The sequence below is a fragment of the Heloderma suspectum genome, chromosome 3, assembly GCF_057233095.1.
Source record: "Heloderma suspectum isolate Gila_16-S chromosome 3, 16-S_ref, whole genome shotgun sequence".
In the NCBI taxonomy this organism is placed as follows: Eukaryota; Metazoa; Chordata; class Lepidosauria; order Squamata; family Helodermatidae; genus Heloderma; species Heloderma suspectum.
Window position 1 is genome coordinate 32,092,814 of NC_139460.1, and position 16,808 is coordinate 32,109,621.

The window sequence follows — 16,808 nt, forward strand, 5'->3', positions numbered from 1 at the left end:
TAAGACATATTTACTCAGGGGTGGGCAACTGAGAGGTGGCCCTCCAGATAGTTTGGCCTACAACTCCCATAATCCCTCACTATTGGCTATACTGCCAAGAGCTGATAGGAGTTATATGCCAAAACATCTGGAGGGCCACAAGTCACAGAATCTTGCTCTATATGAGGCACGACAAGACAATTAAGCTTATCAAAGAAAGGACCAGGATGAGTTTCTTCTGAGAAGGAATTCACCAAGACCAAACCCATTGCTGAGAACACCATGTTCTTAAACTCCACAATTGTTATTGGAACAGGTAGGAAATAACCCAAAGCAATTCTTCCCCAAGATCAAACAGGGTGCAGATAGGCTTGCTCATACAGACTGAGACACTTGTTACGATATGCTGATCCTGGGATGTTTAGGGCTTTATATGTTAAAACAATCACCTTGATAATTCAGAGTGCGGGTAAACTGGAAGCCACTGTAGGTCACATGACCAAAGCAATCATCACCCTTTTAAGAAAGAAGTGGCTAAATTCTGCACTATTCTGCTGTGGTTTCAGGACACTTCAAGGGCAGGCCCACAAAAAGTGTGTTGCAGCAGTCAAGAGAAATAGATGAGGAAGTTCTGTCTGTTACACTACATTATGATCAAGGCTATCAAACTGTAATGGTAACTCACAGCCTTAATTAAAGTAGTCTTGAGTATAATCTTGTAATCTATATTTTTAAAGATATATTCCAAATCATAAGAAAATTATATTATGCTCAAACCTTCGTGATATCTCAGTGAAGGGTATCTGTCAGTTGATAAGCCATTCATACAATGACAGATTTAGCTATATTGGTTTCAGGAAGGTGGGAAAGGGGGGGAAAGCATCCCCCCCATACCCTGTTTCCACCCTGTAAATACATCTGTTACAGGATGGCTGGAGCTCTGAAACGGAGCACTCCTAGTTAGGGTTAGGGGCTGGGAAAACACTATGACATCTTGTTCTAGATGTTCTCCCTACTTGTATCACTGCTGCATGTTTATTTTATTAGAATTAGGATTGTCTGTTAACTCCGTTGTGATTATTTTTATTTATAAGGCACCTCAAGTTTGATTTTAAGACAAAAAATGAGGCATAAATATCAAAATATAACCCAAAACTGGACTGCCCCCCAACCTGAGCAGGGGTCACCACTATTGATAATGGGGACTAGTCGATATGACGATGCTATGCCTACGTTCTGTCATTTGCACTGGCTTCCAGCCGATTTCCAGGCCAAATTCAAAGTGCTGATATTATTTTTTTAAGACCTAAATGGCTTGGGTTTGGCTATTACCTGAAGATTGTCTCCTCCTGTATAAACTTGCCTGGATCCTAAGATCATCTTCAGAGGTCCTCCTCTGGATGCCCCCACCAAATGAGGTGAGAGTGTTGGCTACTCAGGAGAGCGCCTTTTCAGTGGTCGCACCCCAGTTGTGGAATGAGCTCCCTGGAGCAGCTTGCCTGGCACCTACATTGTGCTCTTTTCAGCACCAGCTGAAAAGCTTTTTATTTTCCCAGGCTTTTTAGTCCTTCAGTTTTGTTTTTAAATCTTTGTTATTGTTTTTTTAGATCTTTACACTGCTGCTGCCTTTTACTCTGGTTTTGTTCTGTTTAAAGCTTTTAAAGTTTAAATTTTTAAACTTAAACTTTGTTCTGTTAGAAACTTCATGCAATGTTTCATCACGTTGTATTTTAGGGTTTTAATTTTTGCGAACTGCCCAGAAAGCTTTAGCCACTAGGTGATTCAAAAATGTAATAAATAAATAAGTAAATTAATTAATTAATTAATAGTTGTTGTCTTCTCTCAATCTTTTTCTCCTTTTGAAACACACAGAGAGAAAGTGTATATAGAGGAAAGGCAGGAGAAAAACTCGGACACAGAAATGCACGGTAAACACACACATTAAGGGCGCAATCCTATGCATGTTTCGACAGAAAAAAAAGTCCTACAACTTCCAGCATTTCCCAGCCAGCCATGAATGGCTGTATGCTGGGAGTTGTAGGACCTTTTTCTGTCGAAACATGCATAGGATTGCACCCTAAAGCTGTTCTAGCCGGGAGCTGAGGTGAAGTCCGGATCTGAAGGACTGGGTTACTACTGCACCCGCTAAGACAATTTCCAACCCCATCAAAAGACAACCCCAAAATTCCTCGCATGGGTATAAGAGGAGCCGAGAAACACTACGAAGTCCGTCCCCTCAACGCTCTCCATGTCGCGCCCCCGTCTGGAGAACGAGCCACTCCCAGTCCCCCCTTAACTCACCTAAATTACTTCCAACCTCTCTGCAGGAAGACACCCGCTAGACCCTTTACAAACCTGCCGCCGTCGCCCGAGCTCTCAGCGCCACAGGCTGAACAATGCTGGCCGCTGTGCGTTCTGGGAGTTGTAGTTTAAGGGCCACAACGGTCCTTCGCTCTACGAGGGGGTTATCGTTCCTATCAACTACAATTCCCAGGAAGCTCCGGGGGAAGAAAAGGACGTTGCATAGGCGTCGTTGCGCTTGTCGTCTTAAAGCGGTGGCAGTTAAAGGGCGGGGCCGAGTCTCTCATGGGGGGAAGGGAGCAGTGTAGGGATGTTAAGGCAAATGTAGCTTCTGCGCAGAATCGGAAGAGTAATAATAAATAAGAATGTTTTAGTGTTACATAAGCGTATATAACACTTTTAAATCTTTTAAAAAAAAATCATGATGGAGCTTTGCTTTTTTCTGTTGCTCTGTAGGATGGATGTTTGGCCCAACTTCAATTGATCCTCAGCCGATTGTTCAAGATTCACCCCCGCCCCTTGTTATTAAATCAATAAAACACACCTCCACAAGGATATAATTGTAGGTACTGGGAGGGGTTTGTGTGCTAGCAATGTGGCTTGGTTAATCACACTTGAAACGTGACCATCTGAAGTGTGAATTGTTTATTCGGTCAGTCGCTTCCGACTCTTCGTGACTTCATGGACCAGCCCACGCCAGAGCTTCCTGTCGGCCGTCGCCACCCCCAGCTCCCCCAAGGTCGAGTCCGTCACCTCCAGAATATCATACATCCACCTTGCCCTTGGTCGGCCCCTCTTCCTTTTGCCTCCCACTTTCCCCAGCATCAGCATCTTCTCCAGGGTATCCTGTCTTCTCATTATGTGGCCAAAGTACTTCAGTTTAGCCTTTAATATCCTTGCCTCAAGTGAGCAGTCTGGCTTTATTTCCTGGAGGATGGACTGGTTTGATCTTCTTGCAGTCCAAGGCACTCTCAGAATTTTCCTCCAGCACCACAGTTCAAAAGCATCTATCTTCCTTCACTCAGCCTTCCTTGTGGTCCAGCTCTCGCAGCCATAGGTTACTATGGGGAATACCACTGCTTTAACTATGCGGATCTTTGTTGTCAGTGTGATGTCCCTGCTCTTCACTATTTTATCAAGATTTGTCATTGCTGTCCTCCCAAGAAGTAAACGTCTTCTGATTTCCTGGCTGCAGTCAGCTTCTGCAGTAATCTTTGCGCCTAGAAAGACAAAGTCTGTCACTGCCTCCACGTTTTCTCCCTCTGTTTGCCAGTTATCAGTCAAGCTGGTTGCCATAATCTTGGCTTTTTTGAGGTTTAACTGCAACCCAGCTTTTGCACCTTCTTCTTTCACCTTCGTCATGAGGTTCCTCAGCTCCTCCTCCTTTTAGCCACCAAAGTGGTATCATCTGCATATCTGAGATTGTTAATGTTTCTTCCAGCGATTTTAACTCCAGCCTTGGCTTCATCAAGCCCAGCACATCGCATGATGTGTTCTGTGTACAGGTTGAATAGGTAGGGTGAGAGTATACAACCCTGCCGTACTCCTTTCCCAATCTTAAACCAGTCCGTTATTCCGTGGTCTGTTCTTACCATTGCTACTTGGTCGTTATACAGATTCCTCAGGAGGCAGACAAGATGACTTGGTATCCCCATCCCACCAAGAACTTGCCACAGTTTGTTATGATCCACACAGTCAAAGGCTTTAGAATAGTCAATAAAACAGAAATAGATGTTTTTCTGAAACTCCCTGGCTTTCTCTATTATCCAGCGGATACTGGCAATTTGGTCTCTAGTTCCTCTGCCTTTTCTAAACCCAGCTTGTACATCTGGCAATTCTCGTTCCATGAATTGCTGGAGTCTACCTTGCAAGAACTTGAGCATTACCTTACTGGCATGTGAAATAAGTGCCACTGTTCGATAGTTTGAACATTCTTTGGTGCTTCCCTTTTTTGGTATGGGGGAAGTGTGAATTACACCTTGCAAAAACAATAAAGGATCCTGTGGCACCTAAAAAGACCACCGCTGAGGATTGTTGGCAGGAGCTTTTGAAGGCGAGATTCATTAGATATACCAGGAGATGAGAGTAGAAAAGTACTTTATTTTAATAGTGGGGAGAAATCTGGTGTTTCCCCAAAGAACTGAGGAGACACAGCCACTATTTTAAGATTAAACAGGTGCGGTTTTCGAGGGCAAAAGTCTGTCCTTTTGCTGACGTTCCAAATATTCTGACATAGTACTAAGGTCAAGGCATCTCACATTGATCCTTTGTGTGCACTGCAAGCATGAGCAAAGTACTGATGTTTTGTACATTCTCCAAGGGAGAATTAACAGAACATCTGTAGATGCCCAAGAGCTAATGGCTGGCCCCACTATATAGGCCAGGAGTGCAGAACCTCTTTCAGCCCAAGGACTGAAAACTTCTGAAAACCAAAACTTCCATTTTGGAGAAGCTCTTTGGGTCTGCATTCTAGTGGTGGGCAGGGCCTAAAATACTTAAAGCTCTTACTGGCAGTAACTCAGCCTTAGGAGAGGCATTTCAACCTTTTACAATAGGGGAAAACCTGCACAAAAGTCAGGAAACCACCAAAAGATGGGTGGTTGGGGGGAAAGGGGTGGCTATGAAAGGGGACAAGGCCATCTGGAAAACCCCAGAGCTGGATTTGGCCCCCCAGGGCCTGAGGTTCTACGCCCCTGGTATAGGCAGAGTGAGGCAGCCACCTCAGGCAGCTAATTTTGGTGTCCTGAAATTGTTAGCCACTTAGGGTGGACTCCTATGTATGTTTACACAGAAAAAAGTCCTGCAATTCCTAGCACTCCCCAGCCAGCCATGCTTAATTAGAGCCCAAAGTTTTAAAAAGTGTAGTAATTAATTGGTTGGATTAATCAATTAGAACACAATCCTATGCATTTTTAGACAGGAAAAGCATCCTATAACTACCAAAATTCACCAGCCAGGCGAATGCTGGGAGTTGTAAGGCTTTTTTTCTGTCTCAACAAGCATAGGATTGCGCCCTTAATTTATTATTATATTTTTACTGGCAAGGAAGGAGAAGAGACACACGTGGGACTTTCTGCCTCTGGGACCAAAATAATTTGGGCGGGCTTGGATATCATGAGTGGGGACATGCCATTTGTTGCTCCGCCTCAGTCAACAAGGCCTCTGCCTTCCCCGCCCTGAACGAGTTCAGGACGAGTTCTTCCATGTAGCACGCGAAAGGGCGCCCGCCTCCTTTTTCTACAGTTGGCTCTTTCGCTCGTAGCCGTAGCCCATTCTTGATTGGAAGGCAGCTTTCCGAGGCTTTGCTTTCGTGCAGGTGACGGGAATAAAGCGGCCCCTCCTGGACTCCAGCGCAACCTCTGTTGCGAGCCTCGCCTTAGAGCCAAAGAACCAGGAAATGCCCGCAACGGAGCTGGAATAAAGTTGTCGGCAGGTAATCTTTTGATTTATGCCTCGTTCGGATTTCCAAGCAGATGAGAATAAGTTTAATGATGTTTTAAGTGGGCTCGCCTTGCTGTTCTGCTATAGACGAGGGTTGCCAGCGTTTTCCCCCACCGGCAGGACTTTTCTGCCTTCGACAGCAGCATGACAGCAGCAAATTCTGCAGGCCAAGCCTTCCCCATCTCTGCAGGCCGGAAAAGCTCCACCTGCAGAATTTCTCCTTGCCATGCAGGCGTTGGAAGTACAAGAGTGCTGGCTGAAGAGCGTTTGCAAACCTACGCAAAATGTAAAAGTATTAAATGGGCCTGTTGTTTCTCATAAAACATAAGACGAGCCATGCCGGATCAGACCAAGGGTCCATCTAGTCCAGCATTCTGTTCATACAATGGCCGACCAAGTGTCAAAGGGAAACTCACAAGCAAGACATGAGTGCAATAGCACCCTTCTGCCCATGTTCCCCAGGGAATGCTCGTGCCCTCCCTCGTGTTCTCCCTCGAATGCTTGCCTTTTTCTGCTAGTTACTTGCTGTTCGGAATAGGCTATAACAGAACTGATTGCCCCAAATCAATCTCTCCTAGTTAGGCTTCTGACTTTATGGGAAACTTGACATAACAAAAGTGAGGAAGAAGTTGAGGTTCCTTCTTTCATTATCAGATTAGTTCACACATCTTTTTGTTCCTACCCCTGTAAGATGTATTTTTAAAATGTGTGTACGATACTAGTAGAAATTTGAAGTCGGGACCATGCTGAAGTTGGTTAACTAGTTCCCAGTTCCTTATTAGCACATACATTCAAATCAAGGGCTTGTTCAGTAAATGTAATAAGGAACTAAAGTTTATATTCCCCTTGCACCACAAAATAAGCTTTTATCTACCCTGTTTTCCTGTATTTCCATGATGGGGGACTGTTCCGTTAGAGATCCACAATAATGATCTAAAAACAAATCTGTCATTTTTGTGCAATGCTCAATTATTTGACAATAACTAATAAGGAACTAAGGATGTACAGCCCACAATAAGCTTTGGTTCACCCCAGATCATACACCCAAATGTGCAGGAGAGTGTCCTCTGTGAGATACCATAGAATTGTGACCCACCCAATGCTTCATATTTTTTTTTTTAGGGCTGAGGTGGCTTAGTGGTTAAGACGCTGAACTGCAGACTGGAAGGTCGGCAGGACAGCAGTTCGAGACCCGAGTGCCGCGTGACGGGGTGAGCTCCCGTCTTCAGTCCCAGCTCCTGCCAGCCTAGCAGTTCGAAAGCAAGAAATTGCAAGTAGATAAATAGGTACTGCCTCGGCGGGAAAGGTAACAGCGTTCCGTGCACCTCGGTGTTCAGTCATGCCAGTCACATGACCACGGAAGCGTCTTCAGACAGCGCTGGCTCTTCGGCTTAGAAACGGGGATGAGCACCGCACCCTAGAGTCGGACACGACTGGTTGGGGACACCTTTACCTTTTACCTTTACAATGCTTCATTTAGGTGCAGGACATTGTCAGGCATGGCATCCCCCATGCCAGTGATAGAGAATGTATGTAGAAGAGAATAAGGGGTGGAGAAGCATATAAAGGTTAGGTCCTTATTAAGTTTACTGACTGAGCTTTTTTTCAAACCTTCAGGTAGATAAGGAACTGTGAACAACCAGCTTCAGTATTTTGAAATCAGGAATGTTTGAGCTTTCTGGGAACTGATTACATCATGAGGTTTGGCACGCACACCATACTAGGGAGGGGCCATAGCTCAGTGGTAAAACACACTTCTTGCATGCAGAAAGTCCCAAGTTCAATCCCCTGCATGTCTTTATTTTAATGTGTTTACTGCATTTGTTCCATTTGTAACAAAAATAGTTAGAAAACATTCGAAATGTGTCTTCAATCAAAAAAAGTTTAAGAAAAAGGTGGAAGGGGGAGTCCTAAGATTTCTGGCAGTGCATAATTTTCTTCTCAGTTCTAGGGAAACTAGATCTTGTTCTTTAGCTTTGAGAGAGTGGGATCATAGTGTAATAAAATGTTAGTGAAAATGGAGGCTGCTACATTTGTCCACAATCAATAGATGTGGTGGAAGATACAGATTACGGTATTGTGGTGCGTAGGTTGTTGTTGTTGTTCAGTCATTCAGTCGTGTCCAACTCTTTGTGACCCCATGAACCATAGCACGCCAGGCTTTCCTGTCCTGCGCTCTCTCCCGGAGTGTGCTCAAGTTCATATTCATCGCACTGGTGATGCTATCTAGCCATCTCATCCTCTGCCGTCCCTTTCTCCTTTTGCCTTCAATGTTCCAGGACTTTTTTCTGTCTAAACATGCATAGGATTGTGCCCTTAACTGGTAATGTTGACTATTGAACTTAGTAATTGGTAATCCGCCACTGAACTTAGTGGTGCTTTCTTCTGACTAAGCATGCATATAATCAGTGTTCAAGGTGGATGGACTTTTTGTTCTACGTGACCAGCCAGCGCACACATATAAACTTGGAGACATTGGCAGTAAATTTGCACGGACTCTATGCTGAGACAGTGCTCCTTTACAATTTAACAAAGTTTAATGACTTAAAAAATCTCTTTGTGAAGGATGTACCTGATTAGAGCAAGGAAGGATTCTACTGATAAGTTTATAATATGAGCGGGCAACCTTTTTCAGCCTAAAGGCAATACCCCAATCCAGGAGTGCTCTTGTGGGCTGTATTTCAGCAGTGGCTGGGCCCTGAGGCCAAAGTGGGGTCCTTTTCACTTCCTGCATCACCAGCCCACTGAAATGGAGGGGGCAGGGCCAAAGAGAATGGGTGGGAGTTAGGAAGAGGCCTGGTGGATCACAACTGACTTGTGGGCCACAGGTTCCTCACCTCTAGTTTATATACACACACGTGGTAAAGTGGAGTTCAAACAGTGGTGCCATCAAGGCAGGTCTTTGAGGCAGAAGTCCTGGGAGGGGTTGTAGCTCCATGGTAGAGCACCTGCTTTGCATGCAGAAGGTCCCAGGTTTGATCCCCAGCATCACCAGGTAGGGCTGGAAGAACGCCTGCCTGAAACCCTGGAGAGCTGCTGCCAGTCAGTGTTGACAGTGCTGGGCTAGATAGACCAATGGTCTGACTCAGGATAAAGCAGCTTCCTATGTAAGTCTAATGCCCCACTCAAGACAATGAAGAGCAACAGCAGCTGGTGACAAAGAAGATAGATTCACTGAGGGAGGGCAAGACATTGAGGGTGTCTTGCCCAAGGGCCATCCAAAACCTGGAGCCAACACTGTAACTGAGTTGCACATATTCTTCCCCTGCTAGTAGACTGGAACCTCCTCAGCGCAGGAACCTGGCTTTAAGACTATTCTGTAAAGCACCATGTATATTACTGGTGGTGGTAATCATAATACTGTTATTTTAGGGGGGGGGGGGGAGACAACTAAAAGTGCAATCCTATTCATTTCTACTCAGAATTAAGTCCCATTACATTCAACTAGACTTATTCCCAGGAAAGTTAGTATAGAATTGCAGCCTAAGTGGGGGACACTACAGAGCTGTATACAATTATGCATGTTTGGGTAGAGTTAAGTTGTTCAGAGACAATATGCCTCTTAATACTTGCTGTGAAATAAAAGAAGGGGGGCGGGGAGAGCTAATTTTTTCATGCCTTGCTGTGAGTTTTCCAGAAGCACCTGGCTAGCCACTGCTGGAAATAGGATGCTGGATTAAGAGCACAATCCTGTAGATGTCTACCCAGAAGTATTGAGAACTCAATTCCATTGAGTTCAGTGGAATTTACTCCCAGGTACAATCCCAGGAAAGGATTGTAGCCAAACTAGAGATGAGGTTAAATATGTCTTTGCATTTGACATGTGGGTTTTTTAAAAAATGCAGGTAGCTTCAGTGGGAGGGTGATAATGGTCAGGATCACAGCAGACATGAAGGGGGAATTTAACCCTTTCCCTCCCTGATTTGGTCCTGAGGAAAAACCCTCCTCTGAAGCTGGAATTTGCATTGAGAGGAAAACCCTTAGGGCAGGCTTTTCTTCTTTCAGCTGAATTCATTTTCGAGAAGCTCTTGGGGGGGGGTGCATTCCAGAAGTGGTTGAGGCTGAAGGCCAAAGTGGCGGGGGCAGAAATACCATCATATTGTATCTTAAAGCTCTTACTGTCAGGAACTAAGCCTTAGGAGAGGCATTTCAACCTTTCAGAATTTTTTTGTGGGTGGGGGGAGATGCAAACCCCGGGATGCCACCTGATGGTTGGGGGAAAAGGCATGGGGAAGAGGGCATGGCCATCTGGGGACTCTGGGGGAACAGATTGGAACCTCAGGTGGGGCAGATTTGGCCCATGGGTTTTGCTGCCTGTGCCCTAGGGGCACCAATTGTATTTTCTAGGCATTTTACCCTCATGGGCTGAGTACCCATTGAATACAGATATGGATATATCTTGGGTATAGGATGGGAACTTCAAAACAGATAATGAGGAAATATCAAGTCAGCCATATAGTAAATGTGTGTTGAATGGGTGGTACTTAGCAATTTTTTAAAAAAACCCTCCCTTATCAGTAAAAAGAATCTGGAACCATTCTAAATTTGAGATTTTGACCTTTTGCAGGATGACGGGAGGAATTTTTATAAACTGTGTCTTCTTTCTGAGAGTGAAAAAATTACCCATTCTGGAAAAGAACTCACTGAAGAACTGCATTAAAGAAAATGGTGGGCAGATTAAATTTGTGTTGAATCATGAGGTAAGTTTCAAGTTTACTTCAGTGGTATAAATGGGAAAAGGTGTGTGTGTGTGTGTTGAAGAAGGTAAGCATTGACCTCAGGCAGAGAAAGCAACAAACCCACGAAAAGGGTGCAGTGTGGGAAGGAGTGAAGCTATGTGGGATTAACAGATAATTGATTCTACCAGGAAATGGTAAGTAGGGCCTATATAGTCTTGGGGCAGTATCCTGTTGGGCTCACGCGGCAGCAGAAGGAACTGCTTGCACAATGGGGACTTAGCAGTTCTAAAAGCAACCTGAAATGAAAAGGGCTAATGTGTCCTGGCCTGAAAATAAGTGCTTTCGCTCATTTCCTGGTTTACTTTTAGAACCTCTAAATCCTTGTTTCAATAGCAGTCATTCCTGCTGGATCAACACAATCAGCAGGAGTGCAACTGCCTGGTTGGATGCTGTCCTTAGTCCCATGTCTCCCATATGTCTCAGACTCTGGGCATATTCAAATGTAATGTAAAACCATGGTCTGCTGTTGCAAAAATGAGCCTTGCGGAACCTCAAGGTCACATGCGGCCCCTCCATGAAGTGCACCATGAGCCTGCACTTCCAGTTCTTACTTGTGGCAAACCATTGGTTGCCAGACTGGTTTGCACTTCTTCTTGTTGTTGTTAATAATAATATTTACATTTCTATACCACCCAATAGCCGAAGCTCTCTGGGTGGTTTACAAAGATTAAAAACATGAAAAATACAATATACAAAGATTAAAAACCATTTACATAAAAAACACATGCACAGACAATATACACAAAAGAAACATATTTCTAAAACAACTTCAAACAAACAATCTCAAAAACAAAAAAACATAAGCATAACACATTCCAGGATCGATTAAACACTTATCATCTACTGCCGAATGCCTGGGAGAAGAGAAAGGTCTTAACCTGGCGCCGAAAACATAACAATGTTGGCGCAAGGTGGGCCTCGTCAGGGAGATCATTCCATAATTTGGGGGCCACCACCAAAAAGGCCCTCTCCCTTGTCGCCATCTTCCGAGCTTCCCTCGGTGAAGGCAGCTGGAGGAGGGTCTTAGATGTTGAGTGTAGTATATGGGTAGGTTTGTGTTGGGAGAGGCGCTGTGTCAGGTATTGTGGTCCCAAGCTGTGTAAGGCATTATAGGTTAAAACCAGCACCTTGAATCAGGCTTGGAAACATACAGGTAGCCCATGCAAGCAGGCCAGAGTTGGTCTTATATGTTCGGACCCTCTGGTCCCCATTATCAATCTGGCCACCACATTTTGCACAAGCTGCAGTTTCTGAACCGTCTTCAAAGGCAGCTCCACATAGAGTGCAGTTGCAGTAATCTAACTTGGAGATTACCAGAGCATAAACAACTGAAGCCAGGTTATCCCTGTCCACATAGGGGCAGGGTTGGGCCACCAGCCGAAGTTGGTAGAAGGCACTCCACACCACTGAGGCCACCTGAGCCTCAAGACAAAGATGGCTCAAGGAGAAGCCCCGAGCTACGATCCTGCTCTTTCAGGGGGAGTACCATCCCATCCAGAACAGGTTGAGCACCTTCCATCCGGTCAGAAGAACCACCCACCAACAGCATTTCAGTCTTGTCTGTATTGAGTTTCAGTTTATTAGCCCTCATCCAGTCCATTGTCGCAGCCAGGCACCGATTTAACACATCCACAGCCTCACCTAAAGAAGATGAAAAAGAGAAATAGAGCTGTGTGTCATCAGCATACTGATGACAATGCACCCCAAAACTCCAGATGACTGCACTCAATGGTTTCATGTAGATATTAAATAGCATGGGGGACAGAACTGACCCCTGTGGCACTCCATACTGGAGAATCCACAGGGCCAAGCAATATTCCCCAAGCACCACCTTCTGGAGCCGATCATCTAAGTAGAAGTGAAAACACTGCAATGCAGTGCCTCCCACTCCCAGCTCAAACAATCATCCCAGAAGGATACCATGGTCGATGGTATCGAAAGCTGCTGAGAGATCAAGGAGAATCAACAAGGTCACACTCCCCCTGTCTCTCTCCCAACATAGGTCATCATACAGGGCGACCAAGGCTGTTTCCATGCCAAAACCTGGCCTGAACCCCAACTGAAATGGATCTAGATAATCGGTCTCATCCAAGAGTGTCTGGAGCTTGTTAGCAGCACCCACTCAAGAACCTTGCCCAGGAAAGGAACATTTGCCACTGGCCTAAAATTACTAAGATTTTCCGGGTCCTGGGAGGGTTTCATTAGGAGTGGTCTCACTACTGCCTCTTTGAGCTGGTTGCCCGGGACGACCCCCTCTCGCAAAGAGGCATTAATCACCCCCCTGGCCCAGCAAGCTGTTCCTTCCCTGCCAGTTTTTATCAGCCAAGAGGGGCAAAGATCCAGTATGGAAGTGGTTGCACGAACCTGTCCAACCACCTTGTCAACGTCCTCGAACTATACCAACAAACTCATCCAGGAGAACAGGACAAGGCTGTGCTCTGGATATCTCACCAGATTCACCTGCTATAACACTGGAGTCTGAGTCCTGGCAGATGCAAGAGGTCTTATCCTGGAAGTGCCTAGCAAATGCATTACAGCAGGCCTCAAACAGATCTACAGTGTCCTTAGGGCTGGCATGTAATAACCCCCGAACGACTCTGAAAAGCTCCGTTGGGCAGCAGACAGACGATTCAGTAGAGGCAGCAAGATGATGTTTTACACTTGCCTGAAAACCAAGATTTGATGGTTCCTGAAGGCTCATTCTCATAATGCCAAACCATAGGTCAGTGTTACATCTGAACAGGCCCCTTAACTCACAGATAACTTGATGTGGGTTACAAAAGTGCCCTTGCTGCTACTATGTTGAGGGCCTGATGAAATGGCCAAGTAAGAGTTTTATTTGGGAGAATACACAAGAAATGGGGTTTCTGCTCCTGTCTCTTATATATTCTATGTCATGGGAAAACTATTGGCTTTAAACCAGTTATTGATGCTATGAATGAATGTTAATAGTTTTGCATAAAATGAGTTTAAATACAATATTAGGGTCCTTACAAGAAAATATTCCAATGGGCTGCATTCCTAAATATATTTACTACATTCTATTGACCACAGTGGGACTTACTTCCAAGTAAATAGGTATAGGATTGCATTGTAAATTCTGTAAAGACCAAACAAGAATAAATATGAGAAAGGAAGATAAGAAAGTAATCTATAATTCCCTCTATTTGTAAAGTGGTATGCCCAATGAAGGGTACTGCCAAAAAGGTAAAGGGAAGGGGAATTGGGCTTAAATGATCCACGGCTTCTGAATCCAAACATCCTGCACTTTCTCACATGTATTTTTAGAGGGTCCCAAGTTGTACATATTATTTGGATAGAAAATAAAGCAATGTCCAGTTTTTAAAAAGAGCATACATATGCTCCCTTTCTGTGCACACACTGGGCCAGTTTGCAGGATTACCACAGCTCACTAAGGCTTATTTAAGGTTGCGGCATGTGTGGGTGGCCATTTTGAATATTCAGTCCCCAGTGAGGGGTTTACCATGGCTTGTTGTATCATCGGAACCTGGGCGACAGGGTTGTTGTAGGGTTATTTGAGGGTATTTAACCCTCAAACTACCTGTGCCACCTAGGTTCAGATAACATGACAAGCTGTGGCCTGAACAGGCAACTTGGCGCTGCAGGCACTGCAGTTCGTCATGGCTTAAATAAGCCATGGTGGGCTGCAGTGATTGTGTGAACCAGGTCAATATGTTGGTTAGTGTGAGCAATTCTGCATTTTATAAATTGGATCTCAATTTAATTTTAGTGCACTCATGTCATCGCTGATGATGCTGATGCACTCGGCTCCACTCACCTGAAGACTATCCAGAAATATCAGCTGCCTGTTGTGAGTGCTGATTTCATATGGGACTCAGTCGAAGAAAGAAGACTCTTAGAGACAGATGACTATGAACCCTCCAAAACATCGGCGTGTATAACTGGTAAAGGATATTCTTGTGGACTAGTGACTTTGAAAATAAGATGGCTTTAAGTTTACAGGCAAACTAAAAATATTTTTGAGCTATGTGATGGCCTGAAGCCTCTCCCCAGGTTGTGGCATTCCCATGAGAACATGAAGTCAGAGCTTTATTAGTATCTTAACAGCTGTTATCAGTCTGCCTGGGATTTTAGGGTATGTTCTGACATTCTATTTCTGTGTATACGTCTTTTTTTTCGATGAGGGGGAATCATTTATTATACATGCATCCTCTTCTTGCATGGGGCTCCCTGTAGTCTTTCTTCCAGATTACTGACCAGGATTGCACCCACTTCGTGCTGCAGCAGCTGACATTCTTAGACCATGCACATGGCCCCCTGTACACAATCTTAGGCTTTACCAAAGTCACATGTCGTCAAGATGTACATTGGTTACCTACTGAGATGTATTGGTTACATTTCATTTATATTCTAACTCAAAAGAGAGCTGGCAGGTATAAAGGATATGACTATTGTTGTAACAACAGATGTGGAGATGAACTTGGATCGTGGAGATGACAGTCATAAGGAACAGGATGCTACTGGAAAGGATAAAAAGAGCGAATCCAGTGACAGCAGCAACATGGGTGGACTAAGGTAACTTGTTTGAGTTTTTGTTTAAAAGAAGAGCCAAACTTCTCAGCAGAGAACTTTGGGGGAAGGATCATAGTTCAGTGGTAAGGCACATGCTTTGCAAGCAGAATATGCCAGGTTCAACTCCCGGCATCTTTAGTTAAAAGGATCAGGTAGCAGGTGATGGGAAAAACATTTTGCCTGAGACCCCAGAGAACCACTGTCAGTCAGTGTAGATAGCCCTGGGCTAGATTGGCAAATAGTCTGGTCTGGTGCAAGGCATAAGAACGTAAGAACCGTGCTGGATCAGATCAAAGGTCCATCTAGTTCAGCGTTCTGTTCACACAGTCGCCAAGCAGCTGCTTATGGGAAACCCACAAGTAGGACATGAGTGCAGCAGCACCTTCCCGCTCATGTTCCCCACAACTGGTGTACATAGGCATACGGTCTCTGATACTGGAGGCAGCATATCGGACTGGTAAGCACTGATAGCCTTCTCCTGGAATTTATCTAACCCCCTTTTAGAGCCATCCAAATTGGTGGCCATCACTACACCTTGTGGAAGTGAATTCCATAGTTTAACTATGTGATGTGTGAAGAAGTCCTTCCTTTTATCGGTCCTGAATCTCCCTCCAATCAGCTTCATGGGATGACCCTGGGCTCTAGTATTATGAGAGGGGGAGAAAATTGTCTTCCTATCCACTTTCTCCACACCATGCATAATTTTGTACACCTTTGTCCTGTCTCCCCTTATTCGTCCTTTTTCTAAGCTAAACAATCCCAGGTGTTGTAACCTTTCCTCATAGGGGAGATGTTCCTGACCCTTGATCATTTTAGTTGCCCTTTTCTGCACTTTTTCCAGCTGTACAATATCTTTTTTTTTTTTAGGTTTGGTTACCAGAACTGTACATGGTATTCCAAGTCTGGTTGCACCATAGATTTGTATAAGGGCATCTTCTGCTCTTCCCCACTTTTCACCAGGCATGTTCAGTTAACAAGGGCAAGGTTGCATTTTTAGTTCTCTGTGGTGGAATTAACCAACATCCACAGATCTTTTGGGCAGATAGAGCTGATGGATTTTAATTGGGAAGAGCAGATTCAGCCATAACTCAATGCCTAGCCATAAAGCTCACTGGGTGATCTTAGACCCTTCAGACTTTCTCAGCCGAACCTCTGTGACAGGGTTGTTTTCAGGATAAAATGTCAAAAGCCACTCTGAGCTTCATAGAGGGATTTTCACACTGATATTTGATCTTACAATCCCTGAAAGCATCTATTAAGGGCCAAACTAGACGTGACCATAAACATGTCGTTAGAAACCATGTCAGTTTTTTTTTTTTTGTAAAGCAAACAGTGGGAGGGGGATTTTCATTGGGACCGCAGCACAGGGAGGTCTAACCCTTCCATCCCCAGCTGTGATCCCACTGAAAATCTCCCCCCTCCCCAACACAGCTTCGAGCTCTGGAAAAAAAGCTCCCGTTTATGTCAGTGGAAGCTTTTTTCTAAGGTCCATAGTTGCACATGGGGGGGCGGGATTTTCATTGGGATTGCAGCTGCGGAAAGAAGAGTTAAATTTCCCTTTCCCATGTGCTGTGTTCACAATAATATTGGGAGTGTCTCCCCGCACCCCGCCCTCCATATTGACTGTTCAGTAAAAAACATACTCCTGGTGTCAGTGTGGCTTCTAATGACCCACCTGTTTAGCACCATGTGCAGTTTGATCCTAATACTTTAGTTTCCTAAATAGCAACAGAAGTAATTGTGATTCACGATCTAGGTTGTGATCCAAAGCCATTCCCTTAACAACAAGTTCAA

At 44.7% G+C, this 16,808-nt stretch overlaps 2 protein-coding genes across 10 annotated transcripts in view; one reads left to right on the forward strand and one right to left on the reverse strand.

Moving 5' to 3' along the window:
• Window positions 1-2,392, reverse strand: part of CPAP (centrosome assembly and centriole elongation protein) — a 36,760-nt gene extending 34,368 nt beyond the window's left edge. For 2 of the 3 annotated variants that reach the window (XM_084842781.1, XM_084842778.1), the window contains exon 1: window positions 2,281-2,377. The gene's annotated coding sequence lies outside the window, so the exon portion shown is untranslated. Of the gene's footprint in view, window positions 1-2,280 lie in introns of all 3 variants that reach the window. The other variant, XM_084842780.1, reaches the window with a different exon arrangement.
• Window positions 2,393-5,400: 3,008 nt separating this feature from the next.
• PARP4 (poly(ADP-ribose) polymerase family member 4) overlaps window positions 5,401-16,808 on the forward strand; it is a 79,115-nt gene continuing 67,707 nt past the window's right edge. For 4 of the 7 annotated variants that reach the window (XM_084842782.1, XM_084842785.1, XM_084842784.1 and 1 more), the window contains exons 1-4: window positions 5,459-5,713; window positions 10,289-10,421; window positions 14,212-14,386; window positions 14,909-15,017. In XM_084842782.1, coding sequence (XP_084698908.1) covers window positions 10,290-10,421; window positions 14,212-14,386; window positions 14,909-15,017 — 416 coding nt within the window. In that variant the 5' untranslated portion in view covers window positions 5,459-5,713; window position 10,289. Of the gene's footprint in view, window positions 5,714-9,358; window positions 9,478-10,288; window positions 10,422-14,211; window positions 14,387-14,908; window positions 15,018-16,808 lie in introns of those variants that run through there. The other 3 variants (XM_084842787.1, XM_084842786.1, XM_084842783.1) reach the window with 3 other exon arrangements.